Source organism: Zeus faber, assembly GCF_960531495.2.
Source record: "Zeus faber genome assembly, chromosome: 16".
NCBI lineage: Eukaryota > Metazoa > Chordata > Actinopteri > Zeiformes > Zeidae > Zeus > Zeus faber.
Genome location: NC_137202.1, coordinates 19,485,952 through 19,506,515, shown reverse-complemented (window position 1 = coordinate 19,506,515; position 20,564 = coordinate 19,485,952). Strand labels below are relative to the sequence as shown.

Sequence of the window (20,564 nt, the reverse complement as noted above, 5' to 3'; positions counted from 1 at the left end):
GGACTGAGCACTCCGCTGTGTGCCTGGATACTGGACTTCCTCTCAGCCTGGCCCCAGGTGGTTAGGGTGGGGAGGCCCATGTCCAGCTCCCTCACCCTGAACACAGGATCCCCATAGGGCTGCGTCCTCAGCCACCTACTGTACTCCTTGTACACACATGACTGTGTGGCCAGGTCCAGCTCCAGCAGCATCAAGTTTGCTGACGACACTGTCGTGGTGGGCCTGATTTACAACGACGCTGAGAAGGCCTACTGTGAGGAGATGGCTGACCTATCACTCTGGTGCCAGGACCACAGCCTACTCCTGAACAACAGCAAAACTAAGGAGCTGATTGTGGATTTTTGGAGGGGATTACAACAGAGGACGCACACGCCGTTGGTGATTAATGGAACTTCTGTCGACAGTGTGAGTAACTTCAAGTACCTGGGAGTTCACTTCACAGAGGATTTAACATGGACTTTACGTACAGACTCTCTGGTGAGAAAGGCGAGGCAGTGTCTTTACCACTTCAGGCAGTTAGACAATTTCAGTGTCTCGTGAGGATCCTCAAGTCCTTTTACTCTGGAGCAGTGGAGAGCATCCTGACAGGCAACATCACTTACTGGTTTGGGAACTGTACTGCTCAGGACAGGCAGGCCCTGCATAGGGTGGTGCATTCAGCCCAACGTACCACTCAAACTACCCTCCCCTCCCTGCAGGACTTATACATCGGGAGGTGTAATAGCAGAGCCCGCAGGATCATGAAGGATCCTCATCACCCCAACAACGGAGTATTCCAGCTGCTGCGGTCGGGCAAGCGTCTCTGCAGTCACATAGCAAGGACAGAGAGAATGAGACAGTTTCTTCCCGCAAGCCATAGGGACTGTCAATGCTGAACTCATCAGGAGTCCTAACAAAAAGCACTGAGACACTTACACAGGCCCCAATGCCTTACTTTATTGTATGTAGCATACTGCATACTTGTTATAAGAATTTTGTATTTCTGTTATTCTCAATTGAACTTATGAGGTATTGTGACATTATGTCCTAACATGTATGTGCAGAACAACATGAACATATACCCAAGTGGCTACGTGCAGGAACAGTATGTGCACAACTGGTCACAAAAGCACATATGGCTCACAAAGAACTGTTTCTAACTGGAGGAGCTCCAGCAAGCCGATGATGCAACAAGAGTCTCCATCCTATAAAAGTCTCAGCTCTCCGGAGAGAGTTAACCATTTTCTTGGTGACATCGTTTTGTGGTGTTGCTTTGTTAATGCTCCTCTGGTACCAGATAAAATACTTTGTTAACCCAAAGTATAGTTTCTGATTTCCTCTGTAACGATTTAGTCCATCCACGATCAAAGTTTATAGCTGTTTAGCTTTAACAATACTGTATCACGGTTCTGGGTTACTGTAATGTGCTGTATTTCTGTTCTGGTCTGTGTTACTGTATTGCTGTGTCGTAATGTATATCTATACTCACTTTATTCACATGCACATATCTGTATATACAAATAGCCTATCCCATATACTGCATAACTCTATTCCCTTCTATTTTGTACCTCCACTTTGCATGATCTTTTTGAGTATTTTATATTTATATTATTCAATTCACAAACTGCATTACATTTTAGGAATCGGTTTCAATTAGTTAGCTAGGTATGAATTGGGTTATGAATTAGCTATTATGTTCAGTTTAGCAACTATTATGCATAATGTCATGGTGCGTTGCAAAGACATTTCATTGCGTATATGTATGAACCTACACCTTGTTCCAAATTATTATGAAAATGATATTTTTCTCTGATTTCCTTAGTAGTCAATGCAAATGGCAGTCGGTACGGTTTTCAAGTCATCAACCATTAGGTTATAATTTTAATGTTATTGAACAAACCTCCTAATGATAACAGTATTTTTTTCAAAAACAAAAAAAGCTCAAAATGCACTGTTTCAAATTATTATGCAAAACAAAATTTCAAAACATTTTATAGGTTGTAAAGAACTGAAAATGGTAATTTGTTGAATTTTCAGCATTAGGAGGTCATATTTACTGAAATCAAAAGTTATTTCAATCACCAAATCTTAACAGGCCAAGTTACATGTTAACATAGGACCCCTTCTTTGATATGACCTTCACAATTCTTGCATCCATTGAACTTGTGAGTTTTTGGAGAGTTTCTGCTTGAATTTCTTTGCAGGATGTCAGAATAGCCTCCCAGAGCTGCTGTTTTGCAAACTGCCTCATAGATCCTTTGCTTGAGGATGCTCCAAAGGTTCTCAGTAATAGGGTCAGGGTCAGGGTCAGGAGAGGATGGGGGCCACACCATGAGTTTCTCTCCTTTCATGCCCATAGCAGCCAATGATACAGAGGTATTCTTCACAGCATGAGATGGTGCATTGTCATGCATGAAGATGATTTTGCTACGGAAGGCACGGTTCTTCTTTTTGAACCATGGAAGAAAGTGGTCAGTCAGAAACTATATATACTTTGCCGAGGTCATTTTCACACCTTTAGGGAACCTAAAGCGGCCTACCAGCTCTCCCCCCATGATTCCGGCCCAAAACATGACTCCGCCACCTCCTTGCTGATGTCGCAGCCTTGTTGGGACATGTTGGCCATCCACCAACCACCCACTACTCCATCCATCTGGACCATCAAGGATTGCACGGCATTCATCAGTAAACAAGACTGTTTTAAAATGAGTCTTCATGTATTTCTGGGCCCACTGCAACCGTTTCGGCTTGTGAGCATTAGTTAGGGTTGGCCGAATAGTAGGTTTATGCATAACTGCAAGCCTCTGGAGGATCCTACACCTTGAGGTTTGCGGGACTCCAGAGGCACCAGCACCATCAAATACCTGTTTGCTGCTTTGTAATGGCATTTTAGAAGCTGCCCTCTTAATCCGATGAATTTGTCTGGCAGAAACCTTCCTCATTATGCCTTTAATTGCACAAACCGTTTGTGCTCTGAATCAGCCACAAATCTCTTCACAGTACGATGATCACGCTTAATTTTCGTGAAATATGTAATGTTTTCATAACTTGTGCAAGGCATTGCACTATTTGATGCTTTTCGGCAGCAGGGAGATCCTTTTTCTTTCCCATATTGCTTGAAACCTGTGGCCTGCTTAATAATGTGGAACGTCCTTCTTAAGTAGTTTTCCTTTAATTGGGCTCATCTGGCAACTAATTATCACAGGTGTCTGAGATTGATTTCAGTGATCCAAAGAGCCCTGAGACACAATACCATCCATGAGTTTAATTGAAAAACAAAAATATGTAATGTTTATGACACTTAAATGAAATTTTCATAATAATTTGGAACGCGGTTTATGTATGTATATGTATGTGACAAATAAACCTCAGGTAGAGATAGAGAATAGATGACGGATGGAGAGTTTAGAGAGCATATTTAATTCTGTTACAACCAATCCCTTTTGGCAACGAGAATCCAGAAACCATGTATATTAACACTGGCTGTCCATCATTGGCTCTGAAGCCTCTTGTTGGGGATACTTTTCATCCAATTTCCAATTGTCTTCGATAGCGCCACCTGCTACTGGTGGCGAGTCTTGGACTTTGGCTTTGAACACGTCCCATCTCTCAGGAATGAGGCCCTTGTTGAAGAGCAGTGCAGCCAGGAAGGAGAACAGAAAGATGGAGGCTATGGAAGACAGCATGCACATAGTATTTACTGGAAAGTTTTGGATGTGAACACCATCCTCCAGTCTGTCTCCTGGGAGGTGGATGGTAGCTGGCACTCCAAGCATCGGTTCTCCGCACAAGGCTTTCAACAACAAACTCACCACAAATCCCATAATAGCTCCGTATCCACTGGATTGGTCAAAGAAAAGAACACAAATCAGTTGAGGAAAAATGAAGACGTATGCCACAGCTACACCAAAGAGCAATAAAGCAAAGATGCTATTTTGGAACGTGGTCAGTGATGTTCCAACGATGCCAACCACGACCACCACAGCACGGATCACCCACTGCAGCTCCCTCTGGGATGCCTGAAATGAGAGGAAAACCAAGACATGATGAAGTAATAGACTTCATTCTGTTAAAGTTTCCTTGTTTCTTGCTCCTAATCCTCTGCTGTGGTGCCACCATGCCATGCATCGGTTGTTACTACCACAAAGCAGAGCCTGCATCTGATATCTTTCTACAGGATCTATACTCATCACTCCATTCCTGTCTTCTTTGTGAAAACCGAAACATGGAAATCTAGTTTAGAGTTCAAATACTTTAACTATTCTAAACTAAAAATTGGCTATGAGTTCCAAAGTGCCCTTGTGGCCACCAATGGTTCTGCACCTTAATATCTCTTGCATCATTCTGAAATGGTGAGCGTCAAACTGAGGCAAAGTAAAAGTGAAACCGAGCAGAAGTGTGTCTGTCTGGTGAATGTACATGTTGCTTGTTAGCAGGTACAGTCGATTGTACCATCATTCATTCGCTACACATTTTACAGAGCTGCACTTATGACATCATTTCTTGAATTCCTGTTGAATTAAATTTTCCACCACTGGGATTAATTGATCGAAAGAGCTTCCAGAGAAACTCTGGAATTGCAATGTGCTTGGATGGATTTTCTTGTATATCCACTTACATGTTCTTTATATTAGAAACAAAAACCTATTCCAAATATTTCATAGTGCAGGTTAAAGTCACCTGGTTCCTCAGGATGTTCTTGTAGATGCTTGAGGTGAAGATGGAGGCTGCAGACAGTAAGATTGAGTCAGCTGATGACATCACAGCAGCAGCCACAGCTCCGATGCCGATGATGGAGATGTAGGAGGGGGTGAGGTAGTTTAGGGTGAGGGGCAGGATCATAGCTGCCTGTCCACTTTCAAAAGGAGACAGAGAACCGTAGGAGGTCTGGTTCCAGTCTGAGGCACAGATAGAAGAAGTTTTGAGACGGATAAAGTTGGCAAATAGCAGTGTCTGCCCTATAGAGATTCCACCGTCACATAACATTATACAATGGTGGTAATTAACAACATACAAGTACTTGATTTCTGTACTCAGTTGCATAAGTATATTCAGTTTTGGAGACTTTTGACTTTTACTCCATGACGCTTTAAAGCATATAGCAGGGCACTGGATATCACAAGTACATTTACTCATAGAAATGTAAATTTGGAACTTTTACGAGAGTTATTTTGTTTTAGTGCTTTTGTACTTTTAGTTAAGTAAAAGTCTGAATACTTCCATAGCTATGTGACTGTAAGTATTGTGGAAGTGTCGGTTGAGTTTACTGGTGAATCTCTCAAGGAATAGAAAGGAAGCAGAAGAGTCAAGGGGGTGTCAGGTAAATCCTTTCCATCGCAGATTTGATAAACAATTTTCTATTTAAATGATAATTGCAAATCTAAAAATCAACGAAACATGAAAACATTTCACTAACTCAGTTTAGGAACTTAAATCATTAAAAAGAATGAATAGATTAAAATAACTTATTTAATATCTTATATTATACAATACTTAATTATTATATAATAACTTATGATAAAAAAAAAGTTGATACCTGTAGATGCAGCTACAACTCCGATTATAGTTGGTGGAATTGCAAATATTATTACACTGACTGCAGAAGCGAAACAGTTGATCTGGGCTGTTTTTGAGGACGAGGCAGACAAGGTCCTTTGGTGCGTAGCTTGGTAGCACAAGGCTCCTAGAGCCTTCAAAAGAAGTTAGAAGTTATTCACTTTTCACCACTTAACTCAATTCTTAAAAATAAACAGGGAGCACTGATGTGTGGTCAGATTGTTTGCCGGCTGTATGTACGGCCCTGTTAACACCTGGCATTAACATGTGTCTTGGGTGATCTGATCATAAGTGGACGGATCTATCCGTCTGTTCACATCCGGCACTAGAATGTGTCTCCAGTAAAAACTTGTGATCGGATATCCCTTCCCCGCTCTATATGAAAATAAATACCTACATAATTTCCGTTTTCAAAGAGCAAATGCGAAAACCTTGGTGTGCAGGCAAAATCAAAACAATACAGACTGAAATGTTGGTGCTGAGTGTACTGTATGCTGCGGACCGTCCAGGCTGAACACATTTATTTTATTTCCTGTTTTTCTTACTTGTTTGGAGAATTAAAAAACGGAGTGGATTGTGTCTCATGTAGACAGCTGTGCCCTGTACACTGGTGCCGGTTTTCCTGTGTTTTTATTTTTGATGTACTTAGTTTGTTTCCTTCTTGTATGAAACAATTTTTTCAAACACAACTGAGTTAAGGGACTGTCCCCTTCTGCCTTGGATTGGAACAGTGGCGAGGGAGTGTTTTTCTGGTCCACTGCACTTCCCTGTTGCCCCCGTCTCCAAACAAAACATTTCAAAACAAAGTGTGTTTTTATTTTGGATGTATTTGTTTTCCATGGTTTACTTATTGAACAAAATAAAAAACGAATGAGTACATAGTTCCGCTTACGCAGAGGACCTCAGTTGATAAAAATGGTACTTCAATGTGGCCCAGTACACATTCGCGTACACACTGCTTAAAGAATGTCCCCACCTTGTGGGCTGGGCTGATGATGTGGTCTGAACAATCTGATCTCAATGCGCCTTGTGTGTGTTAACACCTTTAATTTCAGCTTTCCACTTGTGATCAGATTACCCAAGATGCATTTTAATGCCAGGTGTAAACAGGGTCTAGAGCTGTATGAACAAGGATTTCAAGTGGTTGGGCAATGATACTGCATAACTACTAGCAATAATACATAGGATAATGTGATTGCCTAAAGCCTATGTTGTTCTGTATCCTCTTAAAATGCATAGCAGTTAAGTTATCAATCATTTAAATTTGGCTTTATGCCAAATTGAAATGATTGGACCAAGGGACATGGTGAAGCCGTGGCTGCAGACAGCAGCATGGCCTCCTTCCTGCGGCTGCACAGCTGCCTCGAATCGGCTGAATCAGCACCCACGCGGCGCTGATCGGGCCAATCCAGGGCAGGGAATTTTCTTAATGTTTGTCTGTCTTGCACACAGGCTCGTCAACCGACCAGGAGACACTTTGGAGCATCATCCCTCCTGCGCCCGGACTGATTATTACTGATGTTCATTTTTCATCCCTTTGGCCAGCGAACCCTCCCTCCCTCTTACCTGTGGGTAGAGGATTCCAGAGTCATTAAGTTGCTGCGTGTCAAAACCTTTGTTTTGCCACTGCCTTCCCACAATGAGACTTCACGGTACGTTACTGACATCGAGGCAAAGTAATGAATGTACAGATATGACAAGACACTACATTTTCTGTCTTGATATTAGAGATCCACATATACCGATTGTGATGTGGGGATGGTGTTGTTTGTGCAGCCCACCATATCTGTGTCTAGGTAATTGCGAGCCTTGGATCAGAGCAGCCGCATACCTGTTGTGTTGGTTGGTCTAACGAGCAACAGGTAAAACCCCCATCCACACATACTCAGGAGAAGAGCCCTTGTCATGACACATGCCCATCTGATCCTGGGCCCCCCATTACCGAGACCAGCGGTGGGCAAACTATGGCCCGCGGGCCACATCCGGCCCATTGGTCTTTTTAATCCGGCCCGCCGAAGATTGGTACAGAATTCATAATTATGACTGCATTCATTTCACCTTGACCTGTAATGCCTGGCTTTTCCACAGGTGGCAATTAGGCGCAGTGACTTGATTTTGCGGCGCCCGAGCTACTCTTTGTTATTACTCTGCTACTACTCTGAACCCATCTGCAACAATGAGTAGGCCAAAGAAAAGAAAAGTCGACAGTGAGTGCCGAGTGTTTAATAAGGAATGGACAACTAAATACTTTTTTACTGAAGTCCGGTCAAAAGCTGCATGTCTTATTTGCCAAGAAACTATTGCGGTTTTAAAGGAATACAATATCAGCCGTCAGTTTTCCACCAAGCGTGCTAATTACACTTACAACCAATCAACGCATAACGGATGGCTACCGCTCAGAGGTTGGCAGCTGGCTTGCAGGCTGAAAACCATCCAAGAATCAAGCACGAAGGCAAGTTATTTGCTGGAATTCAAATAAGCAAAAGCCAGCAAGCCTTTCTCCGAAGGGGAGATTCTCAAAGAGTGGATGGTAGGGAAAGCAGGTATCTTGTTCTGGGAGCAAGAACAAATTTGAAAAAATTTGCTTATCACGCAGGACAGTGACTCGCCGTGTTGAACTAATTGACGAAGACTTAGCTACCAAGCTAAGTCGAGACAAGCTCTAGTGCTGAGGTTGCTGTGCCGTGTTTATGTTATCTAGTATTGTAGTATTGCAACTTAGGACTACTGGTTTGACTCTGCACGTTTCACTGCTATTTGCTGATCTGTCAACAAGGTTGTGTTTCCAGACACACCCCCTATTCAGGCAAGCCCTCTTTTATGTGGGCGTGCTCTTAGCCAGGTGCAAGTAATAATCACATGAGCAGCTGTATTCTATCACCTATTTATAGTCCTGCCCTTGAAGCGTTAGCTTCAAGCGTTGGCCCATTTGTAGTCGCTCTGTGTAAAGACACACGTCCACCGAACAAGGCAAACCTGCCTTCTTTTTCTTACTCCATACAAAATGTGCTACTACCACATCTCTACAACTTCAAGGTCACCCAGAAAGCCTTGTTATACCATACGCCGATGCAATCTGGGTAACCTCAGGTCTCTGCAGCAAACATCTACTGCAAAGACCTTCTCTGTTGGCTTGTAGGATTGTCAATCTGCAGTTAACAAGGCAGACTTCATCTCTGGTCATGCCAACCACCTCTCCTTGGAGCTCCTTGCTCCCACTGAGAGGTAGTTTAAACCGGAGAGAGCGCAACCCCGGCTACACTCTCCACAAACTTCACATTTTCCCACACATCTAGACCATCTGGCCATGGTGGTGGGACTGGCCTGCTAATTTCCAACACATGGAAATTTAATCCACTGCTGCCTTTAAACAACTTTGTCTCTTCCCTTTGAATATCACGCCGTCTTGGTGACTGCTCCGGTCAAAGCCTATGTGGTCGTCATCTACCGTCCACCAGGACAACTAGGTGACTTCCTACACGAGCTTGACACCCTGCTGTCATCAATTCCTGAGCATGAGTGTACCATGCTCGTCCTCTGAGACATGAACATCCACTTGGACAGTGCGAACTCGGCTGATTTCCTGTCTATGGTTCACTCATTCGACCTAAGACAGGTCCCGACTCCACCGACTCAAAAGGCTGGCAAAGAGCTTGATCTCATTCTTGCTCGGAGCTGCACCACGGACAACCTAAGGGTCACTCCTCTTCATCTCTCAGACCACTTCTTCATCCTCGTCAATGTCCAGCTACCAAAACAACCCCCCACCTCCCCACCCATGGTTACCATCTGCCGCAATCTCCGCAACCTGTCTCCCACCCACTTCTCCTCTGTGCTCTCCTCCTCTCTTCCGCCCCACGGCACTTTCTCCTCTCTGCAGGTTAATGATGCCACTGACTCTCTTTGCTCCACCTTGAGCTCATGTCTGGATAGCCTGTGTCCACTATCCACCAGACCTGCTCGATCAACCCAGTCGCACCCTTGGCTGACTGACACCCTCCAGAAAACGCGCACTGACCTCAGAGCAGCCGAGAGGAAATGGCACAAATCCAAAACAATTGAAGATCTTGCAAGCTACCAGACACTGCTGTCCTTCTCTTCCAGCATCACTACTGCAAAGAAGGCCTTCTTCAACGATAGGCTCAACGGTGCCACAGACATACGTACGTTTTTTGCCACCTTCGAGTCTCTGCTTTACCCTCCACCACCTCCCACAGCTACTAACCTCACTGCTGACTCCTTGCCTCCTTTTTTACTAACAAAGTGGCAGCCATCAGCAGCCAATTCACTAAACAACTTACTCACAACCTGTCTTCTCCAGCCCTAGGCTCATCGTTCCCTGGTTTCACCCCCCTTGCTGAAAGTGAGGTATCTAAACTAATAACATGTAGCCGTCCTACTACCTGTCCGCTAGATCCGATCCCATCTAACCTCCTTCAAGCCACTGACTATCACCCCGGCAATCACACATTTGATTAATTCTTCCCTAACTTCCGGCACTTTCCCCTCCGCTTTCAAAGTGGCTAGGGTCACACCACTGCTCAAAAAACCCTCACTCGATCCCAATCAAGTAGAAAACTATCGGTCGGTCTCTCTCCTCCCATTCCTTTCCAAAACCATAGAGAGGGCGGTCTCTAGACAGGTAACAGAATACCTGCCAAGAAACAACCTTCTCGATACACTTCAATCTGGCTTCAAAAGTGGTCACTCCACCGAAACAGCCCTGTTGTCTGTGACAGAGGACTTAAAAACTGCTAGAGCTGCTGCCAAATCCTCGGTTCCCATTCTGCTAGACTTATCAGCTGCTTTTGACACTGTCAACCACAGCATACTCCTGTCCATACTCTCAAATATGGGCATAACGGGCAGTGCACTTTCCTGGTTCGAATCTTACCTTACTGGGCGCTCGTTCAGTGTGACATGGCAAGGCCAGCTGTCTGTGCCTCACAACCTCACCACAGGGGTGCCCCAAGGCTCGGTGCTAGGACCCATCCTCTTTGCCATATACACCACCTCACTGGGCCCGATCATCCGCTCGCATGGCTTTTCATATCACTGCGATGCGGATGATACTCAACTCTATCTGTCCTTCCTGCCCGACGACCCCACCGTCTCGACGCGGATCTCGGATTGTCTCGCTGACATATCCACATGGATGAAGGATTATCATCTTCAACTAAATCTGGCGAAAGCGGAACTGCTGGTCTTCCTGGCCAAACAAGGTATTTATCACAACATTGATATTAAAATCGACTCTCTATCTCTTGTTCCTATCAAGGCTGCAAGGAATCTTGGTGTCATTATTGATGACCAATTGACATTCTCGGACCATGTTGCGGCCGTCTCCCGGTCCTGCCGCTTCGCACTATTCAACATCCGAAAAGTCAGGCCGTACCTGACCCAATATGCCACTCAACTGCTGGTACAAACCTTGGTGATGTCCCGTCTCGACTACTGCAACGCTCTCTTAACAGGCTTGCCGGCCTGTGCGGTGAACCCACTACAGATGATACAGAATGCGACGGCGCGACTGGTGTTCAACCAGCCAAAGAGGGCACATGTCACTCTGCTGCTCATCGAGCTCCACTGGTTACCTGTAGCCGCTCGCATCAAGTTCAAGTCTCTTATGCTTGCCTACAGAGTGATTGTTGGGAATGCTCCCACTTACTTAAATGCTCTTGTAAAAGCACGTTACCCCCCGGATACTGCGCTCATCAAATGAGTGTCGCCTGGCTCTGCCGGCTGTACAACCACGGCAATCCAGGTTATTCTCATTTGTAGTTCCACGTTGGTGGAACGAGCTGCCAAAAATGAGCAGAGCAGGGACCTCCCCCTCTGTCTTTAAGAAGCACTTGAAGACCCAGCTCTTCAGAGAGTACCTCCTCTCCTTACTTACAATTACTTAGCACTACCTAGCAGTATTAATTGTTACACTAATGTCTCTGTCGCAATGTAGCTTGAACGTTATTCTCCCTTGTAAGTCGCTTTGGATAAAAGCGTCTGCTAAATTACTAAATATAAATGTCTAAACAAAAAAGCAAAGTCATTTACATTATATTCTTTGGCACTGGATGAAAGTAATGACATAAAGGACACTGCTCAGCTTTTCATTTTTAATCAGAGGGATTAAAGACAATTTTGAGATAACGGAGGAGTTTTTTGCTGTGGAATCGTTACCACAAATGGATCGCCAAATCTGACAGGAAAAAACATCGGACTGCTCAAAAGAATCCAGAGGAGGGTGAAAGAGGACAACCCTGAGCAGGAGGTAATTTTCCTACACTGCATAATTCACCAGGAAGCACTGTGTAAATCCGTATTGCAGCTTGTAAAACGTGTTAACTTTATTCGAGCGAGGGGACTTCCCCATCGTCAGTTTATTAAGTTTCTTGAAGAAATTGACGCTGATCACAGGGACTTGCTTTACCATTCAAATGTCCGCTGGTTCAGTTTGGGGAAAGTATGTCAACGAGTGTGGGAGCTCAAACAGGAGATGATCTCATTTTTGGAGCTACTTGAGAACGCTGACAAGTTTCCTGAGCTGAGTGACACAGATTGGATTTGTGATTTAGCTTTTGCTGTGGACATAGTGACACAAATAAATGAGCTGAACGTGAAGCTACAAGGGAAAGACCAGTTTGTGCATGAAATGCATACAAACGTCAGAGCCTTCAAAGCCAAGCTGGCTTTATTCTCAAAGCAAATGTCAAACAAGTCATCCGCTCATTTTCCCACACTGGCTATGTTGAAAGAGGCCCCGCAACATGTGGAAAAAATACAGGAAATCACAGGATGACCTGCACGAAGAATTCTGCCATCGGTTCTCTGATTTTGGAAAAATTGACAAGTCACTTCAGCTGGTGTCATGTCCCTTCTCACAAACCCTGAAACTGGAACTGTGACACCGTCTTAAAGGAGAAGTTCAACTCTCCTAAACTGGATGAGTTTTATGCTTCATTAAGTTGCAGCCAAATTTCCAAACATCCAGAAGATGGCAAAGAGGATGCTGGTGTTTTTGGCTCTACGTATGTGTGTGAACAGACTTTTAGTTTGATGAACACCAAAGCACCCCACAGATCGCAGTTGAGTGATGAACACCTCAGATCTGTTCTGAGAATTGCAAAAACAAAACTAACACCAGACTCCGATGCACTGGCAAAAATGGGTGATCAACAACACTGTTCCCACTAAAAGGTAAGTGTATTAACACTGTAATGCTTTTTTTCTGTGTATGTTTGATATGTATGCATCTTGTGCTGACCCGGCCCGTCTGTCAAATTTTAAAAGTCAATGTGGCCCCTGAGCCAAAAAGTTTGCTCACCCCTGACCTAGACACAGGTCTGGTTTGGCTGTTAAAACCACCCCATCCCCACACCACCCCGATATTGGGTATCAGTTTCCATTCTGTGCTCAAGTACTTGCAATCAAGCTCATAAAAATGCCCTGACTCTAAAACAGATCAGTTGTATATTACAGCACAGGAATTCCAGTTGTAAAATACAGCAGACCTTATTCCTTCTGGACATACAGGATTTGAAGAGAAGATGGTGGTGACATTAACGTGGAGATTTGTGGAAAACCATGTGGTGTTCTACAAACCAGGGTGACTTAGATCCTGTTTGATAGACATTGTGATCAGTTATGAGCTGAACAGTGTCCCTATTGGACAAAAGTAATGTGCACACTGGCACAGAATTATTCTGGTTGAGGTTATCAACTTTATTTTGTCATAGTGAGACCCATCCCTTAAGATCATATTGTAAATCGGTTTTTATCTGTGCAACATTTGCCTACAATAAGCTGGATTGATCCATAAGGAATTGTAAATTGTCATTCCAGCAGTAAACAACTAAATGGGAACACACTTGAAAAACTAACAATTTACACTAAGCAATACATTCTCAATCAGCTGCTCTAACTGTAACTTTAGATGAATTCAATGTATACATTTAAAATACATCTTGGCATAAGCTTTTGCCTTCTCACAATTGCTAGGAAAGTATCCATCTTCTTCCAGGCTGTGCTGGTGTCCAGTGTACCGAGCCAGGAGATGTGGGAGGTGTTGAAGAGCGTCATATTGGTGATGTCAGAGGAAGCAGGGTTCATGAAAACAAAGGGAACGCACAGCCACTGCATGGAGACAAACAATATGTAACTGCTTCACTGAAGTGTCTTTAATGAATTTTTTTTAATAATCTGAAGGATAAATGATTTTCCATAAAGCTGTGAAAGTTTACTATATGTCTAAAGAAACGTTACTTTTGCAGATTCGGAGAATCTCTGTACGGATACACTGACAAGAAACGCACAGAAACTGATCCGGGGGGATTGCAGTGCTCGGGAAAGCGTATTCACAGACCAAGAGAATCTTTCCTACATGAGGTAGTATAACAGCGAGCAAGCTGTGCTCTATGGTAAATGCTGCACTTTGGGTGAGAAAGTTGTTTAATGTTTCGAATGAATGAAACTATTTTAGAAGCACCTCAGTTGTCCTTGATGTAAAGAAGATTGTTTGGGAAATATGAGTGGGCGGGGATAGTGTTACTCCAAAAGCTGTTGACGAATGATTTTGGACCTCGAGATTAAGGCCTGCCAAGAGGGCTTTTTTTATTTGGCACACAAATGCAAATACCTCACCATGCACCAACACAATTTTTTTTCACAATGTGATCAAAGGTTGGGGAAACTGCAAACAAAATGGAAGATATGTCATCAGAAAATTAAATATTTGTTATATTATATTTTCAATGTATTGTCATGAATTATTCAACGAATATTTTTGTTTTATTCACTTTTAACTGATCTTCTGCATCTTTTAACTGATCTTCTGCATCATTGGCATGTTTCACAAATGCACGGCGAGTTAGTGACATAGGCTATGTATGTTTTTAAGATTCTTGTATCTATAAAACCTTATTTAAATTAAACTTTTTTAGGTTTGGTTAGATTACCCAAATATACGTATTTCCAACTCCACTGATGAGACTCACCAGACTGACGAAGATGAGAATGAGCTGTATGACATCTGTGTAGGCCACAGAGTACAGCCCTCCCAGCAGGGTGTAGGTGACGGCCACTGCAGCAGAGATCCAGATGCTCAGAGTGTAAGATACATCCAGAATCACACTCATGCTGGAGCCTGACACACACACACACACACACACACACACACACACACACACACACACACACACACCTTAGCTGTTATGTATACACGTATGACCCACAATAGTGATTATTTTCAAGAAGTTATTCAGCGCAGGTAAGACATTGTTTGGGACCTATTCTGCAGCAGCATCTGGACTTTGTCTTATCAAACATCACTTGTATCAGCGGTGAAGTTTGCGTACACTGGCGGCTCCCCCCACCCAAAGCTGACATCCATTCAGGGCCATGGGCTAGATAGATAGACCTGTTCTGAGCTTCAGAAGTGGAATCAGGAGTGGTTGTTCTTCTTATTTTTTTATTTTATTTTTTTGTTTAAAGCAGTTCTGTCAACATGCTGGACATACAAGACATTGTATGCTATTGCATTGAGGACAGTTAGTCTCCAAGTAGAGTTCAAGTTCTCAACCTGCATGGCAACTCTTCATTAATTCTTAAATCAAGAACTGCTGCAATAACTCCGTTCTGTGAATGACGTGTTGGATAACGAGAGCAGTTTTTTGTTGTACAGAACCACCACCAATCCTCCTCTTTGGTGAACTATTTTACCATGTTTGGGTCCATAAAAAACTAATCACTACTCCAAGATGGGGAGAATCACCACGGGTGAGACAAATTAACAAAAAACAGAGTAAATTCACATCCAGGAAAACTGGAACAGCAATTGTGCATGTGGCCTCTGCCTGTCCTAGATATGGTAGTAAATAAGGAGGAAAAGGAGAGTGATGCAACCAGGAGGGTGCTGGGGTGCGTTTGAGGTGTCTTGGAATGAGTTGCGTCCCAAGACAGTACCCATTGTATAAAATAATTATTAACAGACGGTACCAGGGATCTCAAGAGAGAAATACAGAGCCCATTGTCAGGGGTCCCAGTGATAAGGGAGGTGAAAATGTGAACGGTGACCCATGTAGGGGAATCAGATGGTCAGCGTTGTCTCTGGTTAAGCATATAAGCACCTGCCCGAGTTTGATTCGTCAGAGAATCCATCCTCGGTTCACTCCTGGACGTCCTAGGCAAGTCTGGTCTGATGCTGTTCTTTTGTAATAAATCTATTATGTTACTCAAGTCAGCATCAGCGGTCTCTCCTTCTTCATCAACACATCAAATTCATCAAGAAACTACACGTTCAAAGCAGGTGCCGGTGGTGTGTGTGTGTGTGTGTGTGTGTGTGTGTGTGTGTGTGTGTGTGTGTGTGTGTGTGTGTGTGTGTGTGTGTGTGTGTGTGTGTCTGTGTCTGTGTCTGTGTGTGTGTGTGTGTGTGTGTGTGTGTGTAGTACCCACCAGTATGTGTACAGACATATCCCAGTTGGATCGGGTGTATAAGTTCGGAATTACTGTATGTTGTGGCGCCTCCAAGCAGCGGAAAAGGCCCCAAAGCCACACCTGAGTCCCGCAGGCATACAGACACCCCACGGCCGCAGGAAAGCATCGGCACCCTGCCCTCCAGCCACAGAAGACACCCCGGCCCCCAGAGAAGAGGGAAGACCGCGGAGCAACACCATACCTGGCCCCGAGGAGCATAACCCAGTCCCAGGGAGCACGAGGAGACCAGGAGTGGTTGGTCATCCACTTCAAGGTTCCTCGTGTTGTGGCTCAGATGTTCTACACCAATGTTTGAATGCCTTGTTCTTTGAGTTCCTGTCGCCTTCCTGTTCAACTTTTAGCTGTCTGAACCTTCTCCTCCCACCTCTCATCAAAAGCAGGGTTCCTACTACTATGAATTACTGTTCACACAAACACATTTTTTTTGCATTATTCTTTGTCAACGCTAGAGCCTGTTGAGGTGAAAATCCAGATCAGCAATTTAAGAGATATTGGAAAAAGTCTAACACTAACAATCATCCCACTGGCATGGTGGTGCAGTGCATTGCACTGCTGCCTCACAGCAAGAAGGTCCTGGGTTTGATTCCCACCTGGGGTGCTGTTAGCACCGTGCGGGGTATCTCCCAAATAGGAGCCTTTCTGTGTGGAGTTTGCATGTTGTCCCCGTGCTCACATGGGGTTTCCTCCACCTCACGTCAGTAAGGACCCCCACCAAAAACATGCACACAACATCGTCTGACCAGCGATGGACACTTATCACCTGGTCCCCGGGCACATACACGTATGCTGCCCACTGCTCCTGGCTGTGCCCCCAGAGGAAGGACAAGCCAGGATGGGTCAAATGCAGAGGAACCATTTCACCGGCCACCATCAAAGCATGTGTTGTTGTGTGACAAAGACTGTTTCTTTCTTCTTTTCTGGTGAGCAGTGGACGTGTGGAGTGGTTTTTGTGCTATTTGCAAGTGTGGAGAGCCAGCACTGGCAACCAGCAGGAAACGCAGCTACAGGAGATGTAAGTAATTAGCAGGGGATTGAAAAGCTGCTATAGTTTCAACCGACAAGAGCGTTGTCACAGTGGAGCCCGATGTTACAACTCTCTTGTCTGTTGCGGGTTAAGAGATGGACCAGGAGGAAGGTAGAACAAAACTAGACCTGGCTGGGTGTTTAATCTGACAAATATGAAGACTTAAACATTTCAGACAAACAACCAGGTCTGCTATGGAGTGGGAGCCCAGCCTCGCTGTCAGGAGAGACAGACATGAAACCACAGCAGCTTTGAAATACTCTGCTAATTACCTTATCTTCTCCAGCTTCAATCCCTGGTGCTTGCCAGTGCTGGCTCTCTCCACCTGCAGTTGGCGCCAAAACAACTCCCCATGACCACATGCTAATTCCAAGTCACTTCGACAACATTTCTTCCTCATTCTGATGTTTGGTATGAACAGAAAGTGAACATCTGGACCCTGTTGCTACTTTGATGCTGCAGAGTAGAGAAGGTGTAAAGTTGTACCTGATAAAGTGGCCACTGAGTATATAACAAATAACTAAATTGAACCCCTGTAGGATAGTGGTAGTATTTATTTAATTGTACAAAATTTGCAAAAATATCCTTTAATGGTTATTTTAGTGCTTACCTAAACCAATAAGTGTTGTCGGTATCCATATAATGTCAGCTAAAAGTGATAAAACTGCCATTAATCCTGTTAATACTTTTCCATATTTGATCTGGAAAGGGTCCAACATGGTCACATATCTTCGGTCTCTCATCGGCTTGGCAAGGAAAAGTCCACCTCAATGAAACAAAGACAGACATTTTGTTTGTGAGACAAGGTCGCTAGTCTTCACTCGAGAGTTCACAAGATCGTTATTGTTGCAATAGTTGGAGTGACACAAAGCAACTCTTCAAAGGTTGACTTCATGTTTACATAATTTCTAGGAAATTGAGTTTGTGTGTGTTATCCAATTCAGTCCTTACACTTACAGATAATGTAAAAGGCAACGTTTCCTGCCAAGAGGACGACGACCTGTACCAATCCCAGTGAGGGGGTGTAGGCTGCTTCTGCTAGGCCATTAATGAAGCCCCCTCCAATCAACGTAGCTGTAAGACAGTAAAATAACACATACACAAACACACATGCTTAAATTAGACTTAAAGATACAAGCAGTAACATTGGACAGTGAGCGACAAATAGCGACTGAAGGTAGCCATAGAAACCGCACAACAACAACAAACAACCGTGACTGCTCCTCCTCCTCGAGGCTGTTTAGCCGTTTTTGCAGAGTTCTTGCAATATAGGTTATTAGGAACGGAATGTTTGTCAATGCTTGTACAACTAAAATGAAACAGTGAAACAATTTGACGATAGAAGTGGGGTACTTGATGGTGCGGTGAATGACAAGACTGCTGTCATTGAGGTAATAGTGGACTGAGAATTGGTCAAAAACATTTACAAACCACCACCACTGGTCCACCTGGGTCTTGACCCACTGTTGTGGGTCAATTTACTCAAGGACTGAATATAATAGCACTTAAGTGGAAATGTCTGTGCACCCAAGCTCAAATTGCATGTCAAAATGAATATCTAAACCTCTAAACCAGGGGTGTCTGCACTACAGCCCGTGGGCCAACTGTGGCCCGTGGCCCATTTTTAATTGGCCCGCAGCAAATTCTAAACTATATAATGGACTATGGCCCACACTTTAAACTTGCACTTCACTGTATTGTTCTTATTAGTTTTAACACTAGGGGGAGCAACTATCTTAAACAAGGCAGCTTCTCCACAAAACAGCAGTCAAAGAAAAATTTACTAAACAACTTAGACACTTGGACAAGCTGTGTGGAGTAACAAAGGAAGGGGCTCCAGCAATCACAGGCGAGCGCAAAAGGAATGGCCTCTATGGTGTGCGCCCAGGTGCAAGAGAGTGGAGATGAGGCTATTAAAATGCACTGTATCATCCATGGAGATACCCTCTGTGCCAAGACAGTCCAGCTTGGTGATGTGATGAACACTGTTGTGAAAACTGTCAGAATAATTTGAGCGCGAGGGCTCAGAGCATTTCAAGCTTTCCTGTCGATGATGAATACAAAGACCTACTTTACCATTCTGATGTGCGCTGGCTAAGTCGTGGCTCCCTGCAAAATGCCATTGCAATTTGAAATTCAAAAAGGTTTCATTTATCCTGGGTCTTCTCATATTGTGTCTTTTGTTGGATCTCTTATTGAACATCTCAATAACTTCAGGAGAAAGATGTTGAGCAAGAGATACCTCAGTGAGAGTAGAGCCTGTAGCCTCAGCAGCGTTAATGTGTTCTGCTGTGTGGCATTAAGAAGGATGAACAGAAAGTAAGAATAGAGCAACATAGAAGTGTGGATAATCATAAAGCTGACCTGTCATTGTAAAGATCCCCACCAGCTGGCTGATCCTACGGTTGCCCAGCAGGGTCATCTCCATTTGGTCAGTCGACCTCCGCTTCTTCTCTTTTTTGGATTTGAAGGAACCCCAGATACCCGTTCCCAGGACCAGCAGGTAGAAGAAGACCATGGCTATCACTCCTGGGACGTTCAGAGCCATGATGGACCAGCAGATGGATGACTGACTGACTCCAGCTGAAGTCACAGTGTCTGACTGAAGAGGTAAGAAAATGCAGATGCTTTCTCACTTTCTCACCTTTAGTTATTTTGTAGAAAGGAGGGAGATCTAAGATTAAGGTGTCTTTTTTAAATGTGTTGGTCTTGAGGGTCTTGAGGTTTGGACTGGAAGTTTAACAGAATGCTGTAGAGCTGGTGCTCATCAGCTATGTAAGTAAACTTGCACAAGTATGAGATATGATGTCTACAGGCTAAGTACATGCAGTTCAGTCACAGCCTTTCATTGTCCTGAAGCCACAAAGAATGAGGAGGGAATGGAATGTGAAGGAAAGTAACTGTTTTCAACTTAAAATTACTCATTTTCCCATCTTAGGCTATTTTGTTGGACAAATGTAGATCTAAGATGTGGATACCATTTTAAATGTTTTGGTCTTGATTGGCTGATGCATTAATTTAGGAAGTTACTGAACGTTTATCAGCACACTGCACCTTTTGAGTGTAGCTCGTCAACTATGGAAAATCAATATACATCATTTTTATGGGATGCATTCATCCCTCGAGGGAAATCATTTTATGATGATGAGAAGACATGCAGTGCAAGTTTCACAGGTTTTGTGCAATCTATGCTGTATGTTGCAGCAGCTTTTCTCAAATTAATGCACTGCGGTGGCGTAGTGCATTGCACTGCTGCCTCACAGCAAGAAGGTCCTGGGTTCGATTCCCGCCTGGGGCGTTGTTGGCACCGTGCTCCGGCGGGTTATCTCCCAAACAGGAGCCTTTCTGTGTGGAGTTTGCATGTTCTCCCCGTGCTCACATGGGGTTTCCTCCACCTCACGTCAGTAAGGACCCCCACCAAAAACATGCACCCATCATTGTCTGACCAGCAATGAACACTTATCACCTGGTCCCCGGGCGCGTCCACATATGCTGCCCACTGCTCCTGGCTGTGCCC

The 20,564-nt window shown here is 44.1% G+C and overlaps 1 protein-coding gene across 1 annotated transcript; it reads right to left on the bottom strand.

The window, feature by feature from the left end:
- Window positions 1-3,452: 3,452 nt before the first annotated feature.
- LOC307242076 (high affinity choline transporter 1-like) lies at window positions 3,453-19,595 on the bottom strand (the record flags this gene model as incomplete). The annotated part of the gene is made up of 8 exons (XM_080016411.1): window positions 3,453-3,998; window positions 4,660-4,877; window positions 5,516-5,669; window positions 13,522-13,665; window positions 14,526-14,674; window positions 17,658-17,696; window positions 18,005-18,121; window positions 19,412-19,595. 8 exons carry the CDS (start codon window positions 19,593-19,595, stop codon window positions 3,453-3,455), a joined length of 1,551 nt encoding a protein of 516 aa, XP_079872537.1.
- Window positions 19,596-20,564: the final 969 nt, after the last annotated feature.